Source organism: Scyliorhinus canicula, chromosome 21 (assembly GCF_902713615.1).
Source record: "Scyliorhinus canicula chromosome 21, sScyCan1.1, whole genome shotgun sequence".
Taxonomy (NCBI): domain Eukaryota; kingdom Metazoa; phylum Chordata; class Chondrichthyes; order Carcharhiniformes; family Scyliorhinidae; genus Scyliorhinus; species Scyliorhinus canicula.
The window spans coordinates 51,213,621-51,229,601 of NC_052166.1; the positions used below are offsets into that span (position 1 = coordinate 51,213,621).

Consider the following 15,981-nt stretch of genomic DNA (forward strand, 5'->3'; position numbering starts at 1 on the left):
AGCCTAGCAGCCCTACTTAGCACAAAGGGTGTGGTGGCCGATCATTTCAGTCGAAGGACATCACTGCAGGAGTTGCTCAGGGTAGTATCCAAGGACCAATTATCTACAGCTACTTCATCAGTGACCCGCCCCCATCGTTAGGTCAGAAGTGGGGATGTTTTCTATGTTCGCACCATTTGCGACTCTTCAGATAATAATGATGTGGAGATGCCGGCGTTGGACTGGGGTGAGCACAGTAAGAAGTCTTACAACACCAGGTTAAAGTCCAACAGGTTTGTTTCAAACACGAGCTTTCGGAGCACGGCTCCTTCTTCAGGTGAATGGAAAGGCTTGTTCCAGAAATGTTTATATAGACACAGTCAGAGATGCCCCGGAATGCGAGCACCTGCAGGCAATCAAATCATCAAAGATGCAGAGAGAGAGGTAACTCCAGGTTAAAGAGGTGTGAATTGTCCCAAGCCAGTTCAGTCGGTAGGCCTCTGCAAGTCCAGGCTTGTTGGTGGGGGCCGAATGTAATGCGACATGAATCCCAGATCCCGGTTGAGTCCGCATTCATGCGTGCGGAACTTAGCTATAAGTTTTTGCTCAGCAATTTTGCGTTGTCGCGTCTCCTGAAGGCCTCCTTGTAGAATGCTGACCCGGAGATCAGAGGCTGAATGGCCTTGACTGCTGAAGTGTTCCCCAACTGGAAGGGAACAGTCCTGCCTGTTGATAGTCGCACGATGCCCGTTTATTCGTTGTCGTACCAGTTGGGGAACACTTCAGCAGTCAAGGCCATTCAGCCTCTGATCTCCGGGTCAGCATTCTACAAGGAGGCCTTCAGGAGACACGACAACGCAAAATTGCTGAGCAAAAACTTATAGCTAAGTTCCGCACGCATGAATGCGGACTCAACCGGGATCTGGGATTCATGTCGCATTACATTCGGCCCCCACCAACAAGCCTGGACTTGCAGAGGCCTACCGACTGAACTGGCTTGGGACAATTCACACCTCTTTAACCTGGAGTTACCTCTCTCTCTGCATCTTTGATGATTTGATTGCCTGCAGGTGCTCGCATTCCGGGGCATCTCTGACTGTGTCTATATAAACATTTCTGGAACAAGCCTTTCCATTCACCTGAAGAAGGAGCCGTGCTCCGAAAGCTCGTGTTTGAAACAAACCTGTTGGACTTTAACCTGGTGTTGTAAGACTTCTTACTGTGCTTCAGATAATAAAGCAGTCCGTGTCCATATGTAGCAAGAACTTGGACAACATCAGGTTTGCCTGTTAAGAGTCAAGTAACATTTGCACCAAGAAAGTGCCAGGCAATGACCAGCACCAGAGAAATAACCTAACCAACTTCACTTGACATTCAATAGCTTTGAGTCCACACTACCAATATCCTGGGGGTGAGGGGGCTGTGGTGTGTGCGGTTCATTGAGGAGAAATGTAACTGGACCAGCCATACAAATACTGTGAATACAAGAGCAGATCAGAGACTTGGGAGTCCTGCGGCGTGTAACTCGCCACCTGTCTCCCCAAGGTCTGTCTGCCACCTGCAAGGCACAAGTCAGGAGTGTGATGAAATACTCTCCAGTTGCCGAGTTGAGTGCAGCTCCAACAACACTCAAGAAGCTCGACATCATCCAGGACAAAGCTCGACACCATCCAGGACAAAGCAGCACGAGCGATTGGCACTCCATTAATCACTTTGCACCAGTGGTGGAGGGAGTGAATGTTTAATGGAGCTGCATTACGTACCATCCACAAGATGTACTGCAACAAATTGTCAAGGCTTTCCGAACGTCAACTCCCAAATCTGCAACCTCTACCACCGAGAAGAACAAAGGCAGCAGGCAAAGAGGAACCTCATCGCTACCAATTTCCTGCTACGTCACACACCATCCTGATTTCGCACTATAGCAGTGTTGCTTCATCATCAGTGAAACAAAATCCTGGAACCCCCTCCCTAACATCAGTGTGTATACCTACACCACATGGACTGCCGCAGTTAAAGAAGGCAACACATCATTACTTTTTCAAGGGCAGTTAGGGATAGGTAATTAATACTGGCCTTGCTGACAAAGCCTATATTCCATGAATGAATAAAACAAATGGAAATAAGCAATGTGTGCTATGTTGTCTGGTGCCAAATATAGAGCAGACCAAATGGTCACGTGATAACATGACAACGCGATTACTTGAGAAGTCATATGTCAAGAGCGGGCGTGCTCCCCAGAGTGGGAAGAATACAACACGGAGTGGCTGCTCAACTACTTAATAACGCCTTGTTTGTTTCAAGTTCTTGGTCACCAATCTTTGAGAACCCAGCACCTGTACACAATGCAATCGATCATTAATGCCAAATTAATGGTGTAATGAGTTATGCATTGTGGAACAGTGCAAGTCTTGTGCTCCCATTACAAGCCTGGACAATTTACCATTGTTTCTTTTTGACTTGCTCTGAAAGGAAGGCTTGCCAAATACCCACTACCCAATGTCCAGGACCAGGGATGTCCCAACGGAATTGGTGTGAGATATTTATTAATTACCTGTACGAGTGAACAAATTGCTTCCTGTTCACGCTCTTCAGAAAAGTTAGCTTTTATTGAACAAAAATGGGAGAACAGTGAAAACATCGTTCATGTTAACCATCTGTATTTTCTTCAAAGCTTTTGCGAAAATACATTTGTGTTTGTTTTAGCCCAAGCTGGCAACTCTTTTTTCTCTTTTACTTTCATAGTTTTCCTCTCTCCTGCCATATCTCCTGCAGCCATCTTCACTTTGAAACCCTGCACCGCTAGAAACCCAAATCCTTTGAAGGGTGCTGCCGATGGTGGGAATGTAGGATTGTGCCAGCTTTCCATATATTATGCGTTGCGGATTCTTATTTAACAACTAAACTGAGAACTGACGAAAAATAGCACAAGAAATCAACTGTAATTTTGAAAGGCAGCCATCCAAAGCTATACTGTGATTAGCTCGTTGGGATTTAAGCATGGAACCATTTGAGATGCTAAATGGTTCGGATTAGATTTTTCTCAAAAGAGAGATTAGGCAACTTTGAAATGGATCCTGAGGCAAAACAGCTTTACTTGTAGGGAGGGAAAAAACGGGAAAACATATGCAATTATTTGTGCAAGGTTTTTAAGCCAAAAATTATGTGTGTAATATACTTTTCAACAGTTGAAGCTGAATAGTGATTATACATGAAGGAAACAAAGTTAAATTGTATAGAGTTACAGGCAGTGATGTAAAACCCTGCCTATTCTGCAATTTGGAAGTGTCACCACTCGCTAACAGTATATTCCTTATGTTGTGTAGTCAGGAAAGCTTTATTTATAACCACTTTTCTGTAAAACCTCCTGGAAATTGAACAAAATGTCGAAGAGCAGTATAAATAAATACCTCGACGTTTTTATTTTGAGCACCCAACCTGAAGGAATAAACAATGTTGCCATGCCAAGAAACCAAATGTGGCCAATAAACGACACAAAAGTTCCTCTTGATTGCTTTGCCTTGGCCTGAAGACGTCAGCGTTGCTTCAGCTGCTAAGGGTGTTGCTGCGCTGGCCTGGTCCCAAATGTACCCCTCTTTGCCTGGCTGAGCAACATGCCCCGAGTGGATGGTGCAACGAGGTTTGCGTTGAGTGGCAGCAGAGCTGTGCTCCTGATGCACGGCTGAAAAATCTGCCGCTCCCTTTCTCTCGCTGAATCAGGAGAAAAAGAAGACTGGCATTTCCTGAGGATGAGCAGTGAACAGAGGCTTCGGGCCAGGCTTTTGAACTGACCTCGGTAATCTTTTAAAAAAATAAATTTAGAGTGCCCAATTAATTTTTTCCAATTAAGGGGCAATTTGGCGTGGCCAATCCACCTACGATGCACATCTTTTGGGTTTTGGGGGGCAAAACGCACGCAAACATTGGGAGAATGTGCAAACTCCACACGGACAGTGACCCAGAGCCGGGATCGAACCTGGGACCTTGGTGCCGTGAAGCAATAGTGCTAACCACTGCGCCATCGTGCTGCCCTCTCGGTAATCTGGTGGACAATGTCGATGTGCTTGCTAAACATCTCCTCACTTTTGCCACTTCGGTGTTGCTTTTTCAGGGCATTGCAAGGGGAGTCGAGCGACCGAATTCTGCTTCATTTAATTATCATTCACATTTTTATATCTACACCTAGCAAGTCCAAACAAAAAGTTTCACCAATTCTTTTAAAAAAAAAATGTTTTTATTGTTTTTTTTTGAGCAAGGTATAATTACCGTTATGTACACAGAATAAGAAACACATATATATATATATATATACACACACATTTAGAGGAGAAGGGCACACTCCAACATAAACAAAATACAATAACATATGAAATGGAATAACTGGTGGGATATTGTGCACCAGCTCGATAGCGGCATCTCTGTACATCTGGCAAAATTACCCACACCACATAAGTAGGCGACTGCCTGCGGGGTGGGGGGGGGGGGGGGGGACTGGAGGGGGCAAGCACACCTTTGGGTGCCGGGGAGAAAATCCCAGCTTGCGGTATTTGGCTGTACTGTGTGCTGCTGTCGCCTGCCCTTCCCGGACGGATCTCGCTGCCATCCCACGCTCGCCCCCGCTTGAGTTTCACCAATTCTTTTTTTTTGTTTGTTCTTTTTTTAAAGTTTAGAGTGCCCAATTCATTTTTTCCAATTAAGGGGCAATCGTGGCCAATCCACCTATCCTGCACATCTTTGGGTTGTGGGAGAAATGTGCAAACTCCACACGGGGAGAATGTGCAAACTCCACACGGACAGTGACCCAGGGCCGGGATTCGAACCTGGGTCCTCAGCGCCGTAGGCAGAAATGCTAACCACTGTGCCACCGTGCTGCCCGGAGTTTCACCAATTCTACCTGTTGTTAAGAAAGACCATTCCAAATGTGTTGTCTGTTTTGAACGTAGTTCCAGAGAAACGAGCAGAGAAAAAAAACACAGCCAAGCAATAGATCCGTTGATAGATCGTCTGTCGATATTGTACCAGGGTATTAGTAAACACCATGTTCATCCAAGTGGTGTGAAAATGCCACTTTTAGTTCTCTGCACAAACACGGTGCACTTCATTTGCAGTATAAGGTTTTGCCCTAGTTATTCACATTTAGGTTGAGTTAACAAAATTGTCACAGTCAGCTTACAATAGAAGTAGTTGCTCCAATTGTGAGCTATCTCTACTCTAGTCTTCCTGAATTATTGATGGAGCGTTGAAATCATTATTGATTCTGTTTGATCATTTGATCACCAGGAGCTGACTAGCTGCGGATGGAATAAAAAAGACAAACATATCCTGGCACCAAATATTGTTGCATTTACAAGACGGTTTAATCAGGTACGTACTGCGGAGCCACTGACCGTGATGAGGAACACAACATCTTGCAGTTTATCTTAATGTTTTTCACATATTGGGTGAATCAGACAGAAAGACCAGGTCGTCTACTCTGTATGAATTGATTTCCCATTGACGTGAATTATTTGTTTCTGTTTTGAAGGAGATGAACATTTCTCTAATGTCAACACCATTTCAGTCTGAGTGTCTTGCCCAAAGAATTTTAGTTCTCTATTAATTGTTTAGTTATGAATTTAGATTTGTTCCTGAGGCCTGACTCCCAAACTAGGCATTAAATGAAGCAAGCCCTTCCCTGAAACCAGTTGTCACAATTAGTAAATGGGTCAGGTGGGGATTAAAGAGTTAAAAATCGGGATCCCACCTCAAACCTGGTTTTATAGAGGTGAGTGTGTGACTGACCACTCCAAAGAAGCGGGTTGACAATTTTTATATTAAAATTAGGATTTGATCTTCTTTTGGGCTGGTCATTTGACTGTCTCTATGGGTGGCTGAATCTCCCTGAGCCCAGCAGCTAAACTGAGGCGAGGATTGTCAATGCAGGGTCCTTTCCACCCGCCTACCTGGATCTAAGATCCCTGCCTGGATGACCCTCAGCGGTGGGACATTGCCATGAGGCCCCTGATTCCAGCTTTGAGCCTCCGGCCACGCAACCACCCTCTCCTTCTCGGCCACTAAGTCCCACTGGGGACCTGTGCGATTGTTCCCTCCCAGTGCCAATCCAGTTTCCTTTCAAGAACAAACATTCATCGCAGGCCTTCTCCCCCGATCCACTACCCATGTCGGCAGTGTGGCATAGACAGTGGTTAGCACTGCTGCCTCGCAGCGTCATGATCTGGGGTTTGATTCCAGCCTTGGGTGATTGGCTGTGTGGAGTTTGCATGTTCTCCCCGTGATTTTAAGGCTTCTTCATAATAGAACCCGCCACAGCCCCCATCACAATCTCAAACTTGACTAAAATTTGTGCATTCCCCACAGGTCAGTTTCTGGATTGTTCGCGAGATCCTGACTGCTCAGACTTTGAAAATAAGAGCCGAAATATTGAGCCATTTCATAAAACTAGCTAAGGTAAGGAATTCCTCTTTGATGTGTCAGAGCGTTTTGGTATATTTAAGATTTATTTCTAGCCAAACTAGAACTTTTCTTTCCCTCAGGGCTGCACTCAAAGGTACATTTGAGGTACATTTGCTTGCATCCAAATGTACCTCGCCCCTAACTATACTGAAACACTTATCGTTAATCCCAATCTCCAGTATTGTCCAAATCCCTGTCGCTTGGATATATTCTGATGACCCATTATTCTTGTTCTGTTCTAGTTCCTGTCCCATAGTGCATTGAAGTCCAAATCCTTACTCTTGATTACAAATCTGTTAACCTCTGCAACTCCTCGTCATTTGTCCCAGCCTTTACTCTGTGAGAAACTCACCGAGGCAGGAAGTCACCATCCCCACCATTACTTCATGGGGACTAGGATCTCGGCGTAATATTTAAAGTGCCTTCAACATCCCTTCCATCTTTTGACTGGCCACTGTTAGAAAGTGTTGTTGAAACTCTAGTAGATGTTTTCTCTTAGTAGTTTTCAAGGCAAATTCCTTATAAATTGTCAGTTTTATTTTCACCCGACTAAGAAAAGCTCTGAAAAGTTTGGTTAGAATTACCCTTGGCCTTCACCAATGGCTCAGCAGATTTCCTGAACCGTAGAGTGCTAGCAGGGTTCCAAGCTTGATCCGTGGCTTTGTTGGGAAGTCGGTGTTACCTGAGGTGGTTAACATAAGCATAGCACTGCTGTGTACCTGGACTGGGACCAAATTCAGATTGGCTTATGCGGGAAGAAACTGAAAACTAAAAGAAGGATTAAAAACCTCTTATTATTAACGTTGTATGTCCATAATGACAACTGTTTCGTAGAATCATCGAATCCCTACAGTGCAGAAGGAGGCCATTTGACCCATCGCGTCTGCACTGACCCTTTGAAAGAGCAAACGGCCCATGCCCCCTTGGCTGTCCAGTCCCTGTAACTCCATAACCAAACCTGCACATCCCTAGACACTAAAGGGCAATTTAGCATGGGCAATGCACCTACCCCGATATGTGTATAGAATAGTGGAATCATTTCCTTGCATTTCCAAGTAGAGAGTTCAAAACATAAAATAAAAATCATTTCAAAGGCATATTTTGTGCAAAGTAGCACATTAAGAAGATAATCAACTTGAATTTATGGCGGCCGGGTTGTTTGATTTGCTCTTCCACTAGGGAGAAAATGTTGCAGGATTTATTGTATTTATTTTCCCCTCGTTTCCAGAAGTTGCTCGAATTGAATAACCTTCATTCTCTCATGGCTGTGGTCTCGGGTGTACAAAGTGCACCGATATTCAGACTCTCAAAAACCTGGGCAGTAAGTTTAATTTTACTCTTGTCTTAATCTCTGAAAGATGAACGAGTTAATCAGAATGCACACTTGTACTTTTTATCTTTAAAAAAAAAATCACAGGGATCTAATTTCATAGATAGGGCCCTGATGGCTCAACATGTTCCTCAGGAAAAAGAACCATATATATTCTGTGAATCTCCATTATTAGCAGAGTAATTGACAGTGATGAGTTACAGAAAAAGACAGGTTTCAATAAATGGTATATGTATATTTTAATTTTGTGCGCAGTTCAATGTTTCCTGTTTCCTGTCTCATTACCCCCCCCCCCCCCCCCCCCCCCCCCCCCCCCATGCATTTGAGCTCATCCAGGCACTTTACTGCCATTCTTCTAACCCACAAGAAATCACACCGGGCCTGTCAATACCTGTTTGAAAATGTTCAAATCTATCCATGGCATCACCCCTTTCTACCTTTCTGTGTAAAATTAGTAATTTAATATCCTTTGACCAAAACTGTGAGCGTTTATCTTCAAGATGGATAATGGTTTTCAACAGGTAACAAGAGCAATCATAGAATTTACAGTGCAGAAGGAGGCCATTCGGCCACCGAGTCTGCACTGGCTCCTAGAAAGAGCACGGCACAAAAGTCTCTTAACAACTCCCCATTAGCCTACTTTTTATATCTTCTCTTAACATTAAGTAATGAATTGATTTTTTTTTTTTTGTTGCACTGAAACCTAGTTGGCTTCGGGATGCATGATGGCTGTAGTGATCTCTGTATGTGCATGTACACAAGGGGTTAATGTGTAATCAGCAGCACCACATGATCACTAGAGGGCCGGACCAACAGGAGTATAAAAACCAACCACATGTGTCTCCCTCAGTCTCTCTTTCTCTTTCGGGTACACTGTGACCAGGACAATATCAGAATAGTTTAGATGGCGAGTCGAGTTACGTATAGTTATTGTAGTTAGATCTTGTTAACCTTATCACTAGTATCAAAGTTAAGGTAAAGAACTCATGCACTTGTTATAGTTAATCAATAAACCTTTGTTGTTGCTGGATGAGTTCGAGATTCATCGAGGTTCAGAAGACCTCACCATCAACCAAGGATTGAGTAGCACAAGTTACCTACCATACAGGTAACAAAACAATGGCAAAATTATATCTGCCAAAATATTTTCTGCTCGTTAGTGAGCAGGCAAGGATATTAACAAATACATTCAGGAAAAGGACATTGATACTAATCGGATGGGACCAAACAGTAGCATCTTCTAATGCTTTTTGTGGATCCAGGTATGCCCCTGTACCATCGTTTGCTTCTCTTCTAAGGCCGTTCTTTAAAGCTACTGTTGCTTACTACTCATGGCTTCTCATCAAAATGATATTCCTTTAATTTTCACATGGACACTCAAAATAAAAGATTCTAGCTCTAATTCTTCACAAGACTGAAGCTCTTGGAGCTAGTGACTTTAACTACGATTGACTTTGGAAAATCAGAACATATATGTCTGCGTTAGTTCATCTGTTTTGAGGGGGGTGTGGAATCATTCAGTGACTTGCCATCCTGTCAGTAATTCTAACATAATTACTTTAGAATTTCTAAGGTTGCTGCCTTTTCAATTAGAAAACATTTCCATGGAAATAATTTGCACACATCGGTGTTTTTGCCATTGAAAAATTGGCCTTTAAGCTTACGCTTGAACAATGTCCCTTTGGGTGAGGTATTGGAGGACGTCAAGCATCTGTCAACCCAAACCCCAACACAAAACAGAGGAGGAGATGATTAGCCAAAAAAAGTTTGGCGCTTATATAACCATCAGCTTACAACCAGATTATATCTCATGTGTGAAGAATCTGTTTAGAGTTTGGGAAGATAAATCCGTCCCCATCGTCTCGTGTTTTGGTCTGGTCCTGTATCTGTAACTGGCAAATATTTACGGTACAGTAATTCTCAATAATTGATTACATCCAGGGACTGGGGTGAGACATTTTACAGCCCCACCTGTACTCTACCGGTGGCCAATTTGGCTGGGAGCAGGGGAAGGTTCTACTTCATGCAGAACAAGACTGAACTGTTTTTCCTACAGAACAACAATGACTACACTTCTTTGGCTGATTTTTGTGACATTCCGACATTGTGAAAGGCACAATTTTAAATCATTCTGACAGCATTGGACCTGACAAAATTGAAACCGAAATGCAATTGGCAAAGCCAGTCCCCGAACTCTCTTCACTGGTTGACCTAATCATGGACTTGGCCGAGGATGGCACGTTTTTAAAAACAAAATGATTTGTCTTTTTGGTCAGAGTTCAAACTTATTCACAGCTCTGTGAGGCCAGTTTTTGCATTAGATTTGTTGCAGTGGATTATTCTTAATTCCGCTTGAAATGCAGATCGATCAGCTTTTGCTTGCTGTAATGTCTAAACTAAATTGGAATTTGAAGAGCAGGATAGGCCACTTGGCTACCTGGTCCTTATGCTCCGCCATTCATTTCGATCATGATCTGCAGATCCCTGCTCACCACTATTTTACCGTCTTTGCTCCAAATCCTTTGGTACTCTTACCTGACAAGAATCTATCTCAACCTTGAAAGTTCCAATTGACTAAGTAACACCCACCGCCTTTTGGGAGGAGAATTTTAGATTCCTTAAACTCCTTGTTCAAAATAAAATGCTCCTTGATTTCCTGCCTCGTTCTCAGTTTAAGGATATCCCCTTATTCTTGATATCCCAAATGGTTTCTCTGTGTTTAGTCTATTGAACCCTTCTCGCATTTTAAACACCTCTCTCAGATCGCCCCACAACCTCCAAAGCTCAAGGAAATACGAGGGAAATTATTTTAATTGCTCCCAAGAAAATGCTTCTAGATTTAGTCCTTCGAGAGCAAGTTCTGCCCTTTCCTTGTAGCTTGTATTTCGGCCCGAGTCAGCTCTCTCGGGCAGATGAAACTGAACCTGCCCCATACTGGAGGTTGAATTGGACCAATTCTTGTAGTGCTGTTAACTTTCTATACGCTTCAGGGGGAACATCACAGGCTGGACACCCACAATTCCCAGAGAGCCACAGCATTGCGGTCAACTCTTAACCACCCTCTGAAGTGGCCTAGAAAGCCACCGAGTTCAAGTGCAATTAGGGATGGGTAACAAATGCTGACCCAGCCAGCGATGCCCCTAGCCCATGAATGAGTTACATTTAATCTGTAGTTGATGATCTTCATGGTGTAGCTATTGAAATTTCTCAATTCAGACAGGGGCGTTGGAAATGTTAAGGAAAATTGCCCACAATCCACCTAATTTGCCTTACCCATCCTGATACAATGATAATGGAATTGGTAACACACCATGGCAACCAGTCTCTATAAATCAGTCCACAGCAGATCCAGACATGGCATAAAGGAAACCCCAGTGGTGGAAAACTTGGGGAAATCAAAGGACCAAAGTCAACATTGGCTCCTACACAAGCAATGTCTGCCACATCATGTTTCAGTTTGCCTGCACTGTATATACCAAAATCCAAAGGTGGTAATTAGTACGTCATTTACAATTGCATTTGACAGAGTAGAGTAAAGCAGAATTCATATGCGAGACAGATGTCTAGTAGGGTGACACAATCCAGTTTTCAGAAACTCTTTATTTTGCAGATGGATGGCTTTTTGTAACGTTTTCCACCGACCTTATCATAATTTGGAGAATCTGCATTTTACATCATCTAGTTTTACCTCCAGATAGGAACTTTTTCTCATTTTGTAAACCCATTTTTCCTTCCCTCTGCTTTTTCTCTCCCCTCTCCCTCTCTCTAGCTTCCTCTCACCCTCCCCTTTCTCATCTTCTCCTCTCCCTTCTTGCAACTTCCTGAACTCACCACTTTAAATAGTGCAGTAACGCACTACACTCCCGCAGCCTCCTCTGTGCAAAGCAAAACCCAGAAGACATTGTCGTTCACGTTTATTGTGCAACTGGAAGATGGCTGTATTTATTTTCTTAGACATTAAGCAATATCCGCAGGGGGATGCAGTTTCCATAGTGGTATCGTGTTGCTTGATGAAGTTAATTGCAGTTGAATCATTGGGATTCATATGAAGTGTGGTATTATCATAACTAAGAACTGTAAGGGTTAATGAAGTGTTGAGAGTAGCCACTAGAGGGAGCTACAGTTACAACTCTATAAGGCAGTGATGCCAAGCCTTGTGGGAGAGTGTAGTGAGAGTCAGAAGTACAGATAGTGTAAGTGAGGCAGATCATAGTTTAAGCCAGTAGTGAGATTAGTTGTAGATGAGTGTAGTTTAGATGTTATTAATCAACTGTATAATCTTTAGGTGTATGGGTCAAATCCAAGTTAATAAATTTAAAGCTTTGTTTAAGTTTAAGCTATTTTGTGGTCTTTCTGAACACTACGCCAACCATCCTGAAATAAGCAACACGAGCTCTGAGTGCGATTCAGGCCAAATGGCGAGTTACAGATGGAAAGCTGTTTTGTTGGTTCAGTAGTCTGGTGTTAATGTCCACAGCTAAAACAGCTAGTTTTGAGAGAGACAGATTTGCTGTTTTTCTTAAAAATAAAACCTTGATAATCAGTGACTTCTTACAGTGGCCCTCAAACCTTTTCATCTCCAGGCCAATTTAAGTGAGGCGAAGGACTCTGCCAAGCACCTGTCTGATTGGATAGAGCATTGACGATTATAGAAACTGGAAATTTTTGCTGACATTCCTAAATTTACATTAATTTTTTTAAAATTAAGCATCAGAAATAAATTATTAATTTGTGCCAGTAATTTTCATATTCTAAGCATGACTACTACTACAACATGGGCGGCACAGTGGTTAGCACTGTTGCTTCACAGTGCCAGGGTCCTGGGTTTGATTCCCGGCTTGGGTCACTGTCTGTGCAGAGTCTGCACGTTCTCCCCGTGTCTGTGTGGGTTTCCTCCGGGTGCTCCGGTTTCCTCCCACAAGTCCCAAAAGACGTTCTGTTAGGTAATTTGGACATTATGAATTCTCCCTCTGTGTTATTACAAGAGAATGCATGTATTACAATCATTTTAATATTTTAATATCTTCACAATCTTATGACGAACTAGTCCTTATCTTACCAAATCAACAGTAACATAAATCTTCCTTATGAAACCATATTGCTGCTGCTTGCACTTCATGACGACTCGTGCCATACACATGGGTCGGTGTTGTTTGTGTGAAATAATGTGAGTGGTGGCGGTGAGGGTTCTGCCCCGTTCTCTCGTTTGACCTTGGCTGTAGCGTTGTGTGTCAGCGACTTGCATTCTTGACTAGCTCACGGACTGTCGTGGACCACCATTGCTTCGCGAACACACACTTTGAGAACCACTGTCTTAGAAAGTTGAACCATCTCAGTCTGCCTCCTGCAAAAAAACAAAATCGGCTGCATTCGACATTGGCAGTATTACACTCTCAGCCGTTCTTCACCAGCAATAACCCACTGGCGGTCATGAGATGAATGCCCAGTTATTCTGCTATTAGTTGGTGCTGGTTTGACATCGGGAGACATCTATGCCCATGGTCAAACCGTACAGTGGGATCTTTAATGCTAGAACATTTGCCTGTGTTGGTGAGCCTGGGGCGATGTTAAAGATCACATGTCAGACGTCAGCGCTGAAGGGTGAGCACCTCCACGATTCTGGCACTTCTTCAGCCTCTATTTGTGCCCGTGAGAGGGGCTGGACCCCAAAGCATTTATGAGTGGCAACCACCAACACAGTTTTCAGAGTTGTAATCATTTGGCGCTCCTCTCCATCGCTGTTGCTTCCCTGAATTTTCCTTTCTTGTTCCTTCTCCGTTCCAATGTGCTGTGTCCATGCCCTCCTTTCCCATCTCTTCCTGAGGATCTTTGAACTCCTGCTACCCTCGCTTTCCCCTCTCACTTTCTTACTCAATCCCGGCATCACCTGACCACGACTGGCCTTTCACCATTTTCTCCTCTCAACCTTTTTTGCAGTGCAGGCCTTCAGCTTTCTGTATAAGAAAGTATCTATTTTAAGTACTTAAGCACTAATGAATCCGTATGCTGCTTCAACCTGAATGTATTCATTTATAAATATTTTCATTAGAGAACAGCTTCCAACACCTTTGTAGTCAATCAGTTATTTAAAAGAAAATTGGATGGGCGCTTGAACAAAATAAACTTTCAGGGTGACAGGGACAGAGTGATGGAATGGGACTGACCGAATTGCTCTACTGGGAGTCAGCATGGTATCAATGGGATGAATGGCCTCCTTCTGTGCCTTAATGACTCTATGACTGTGACAAAGTGCTCTAAATTGGTGTTGTCTACAAAAGATAGGATTAATAAAACCATCTCAATAATATGGTTCTTCAGTGAATGCTGTTCCCTATTATTCCACTTCCATTTTGGTCACTAGATATTGGTCATTATGATCAAGCTTCCAGTGATGATGGAAGAAGGGAGATTATAGGGCGGCACAGTGGCAGAGTGGTTTGCACTGTTGCTTCGTGGTGCCAAGGATCCGGGTTCGATCCTGGCCCTGGGTCACTGTCCATGTGGAGTTTGCACATTCTCCCCATGTCTGCATGGGTCTCACCCCCACAATACAAAAATGTGCAGGGTAGGTGAATTGGCCACGCAAAATTGCCCTTTAATTGGGAAAAAAAGAATTGAATACTCTATTTTTTTTTAAAGGGATTTAAAGGTGGGATAAGGAAGTACAGTAAGTCTGTCAGCATCTGAGTTTCTTGCAGCTGTTAAATAATCAGTCAGGTTTCTGTAACTGTCTGATTTTGTGCATTGATGGGGTCATGGCCCAAGCACACCTTTCACATTTTAACAGGTGGATCATCGGAGCCAGGATGGAAGAAGCTGCAAAACTGCTGCATAGGCATACAAATAAAAGCAATGGGTAACAGTCATTGTACATTCCTAACCACAGATCAGCCACAGTCTGTATGCAGTAAGCATGAGAAAATGTTCTCTTCTCTGGCATTTTACTTAGTTCTGTTCAAAGGGGGAAAAAAAGAGTAGGGGTTTAGCCCATAGGAGAGCCCATCGGGAACAATGCAACTAAACTGGGCTACTGCAACGAGAAAGAAAACCAGCAAAGATGAACTTTGCAAAGGGTGGGTGAGTGATGAAGAATGGTCTTTGTGCCTGTGAAATGTGAGACTCCCATGCACTGAACACTAGGAGTCACTATTGCAATTCTGCTGCTGTAGAACACATTATTTAACTTGCCGCTAACTTCAGCACACAGACGAGATTTGTGAGAATGCACAGACAAATAGATAAGATATCACTGATTGGAGGTGGGCACACTAAACATAAAAACAATGTGGCATTGTCTAACTTCCCAACAATTGGATGTGGCCCCGCTTCTGACCTTGCTTGATTTTTATTTTAATATCTGGAAAACTGTAAGCATTGAAAAATGGATAGGCTGCCTGCCCTCTACATCAATTCCCCAATCCATGCTCCTGTCAAAGTTCCATGAAGTACTCCAGAAAATACAGTTGGAGGTGTAGGCCGGATGTTCAGCTACAAAAGAAGTGAATGCTATATTAGCTTTTCAATATTACAAAGAACAGAAAGAGGCTGTCTGGCCCAACAGGAAAGTGCTGGTGTTTCAGCTCGAAATGAGCCCCTTGCCATTTTGCTTCATCTCAGCACCTCATCATATCCTTCTACGGGCAGCACGGTGGCACAGTGGTTAGCACAGCTGCGTCACTGCGCCAAGGTCCCAGGTTCGATCCCGGCTCTGCATCACTGTCGGTATGGAGTTTGCACATCCTCCCCGTGTTTGCGTGGGTTTCGCCCCACAACCCAAAGGTGTGCAGGGTAGTTGGATTGGCCACGCTAAATTGCCTATTAATTGGAAAAAATAAATCAGGTACTCTAAATTCATTTTTTAAAAATCCTATCCTTCTACTCCTTTGTCCCTGATGTACTTATCCAGCTTCTCGAATACATCAACACTAAGCGCCTCAACCACGTTAGTAGGATCCAAGCCAGTTCGTGAAGTCAAAACCAAGACAAAGGCCTTTTTGTTTTAATTGAGAGAGTTTATAGACTTTGTTGAGTCTCTCAACACCCCACTCCCATACCCAGTCTCCCAGCTCCCCACTCCCATACCCAGTCACCCACCTCCCCACTCCCATACCCAGTCTCCCACCTCCCCACTCCCATACCCGGTCTCCCAGCTCCTCACTCCCATACCCGGTCTCCCACCTCCCCACTCCCATACCCAGTCACCCACCTCCCCACTCCCA

The 15,981-nt window shown here is 43.7% G+C and overlaps 1 protein-coding gene across 4 annotated transcripts in view; it reads left to right on the plus strand.

The window, feature by feature from the left end:
- ralgps1 (Ral GEF with PH domain and SH3 binding motif 1) overlaps positions 1 to 15,981 on the plus strand; it is a 723,987-nt gene that overhangs the window by 220,290 nt on the left and 487,716 nt on the right. For all 4 annotated transcript variants that reach the window (XM_038781972.1, XM_038781971.1, XM_038781976.1 and 1 more), the window contains exons 6-8: positions 5,260 to 5,343; positions 6,337 to 6,426; positions 7,661 to 7,753. In XM_038781972.1, the coding sequence (XP_038637900.1) occupies positions 5,260 to 5,343; positions 6,337 to 6,426; positions 7,661 to 7,753 (267 nt within the window). The remainder of the gene's footprint in view (positions 1 to 5,259; positions 5,344 to 6,336; positions 6,427 to 7,660; positions 7,754 to 15,981) is intronic.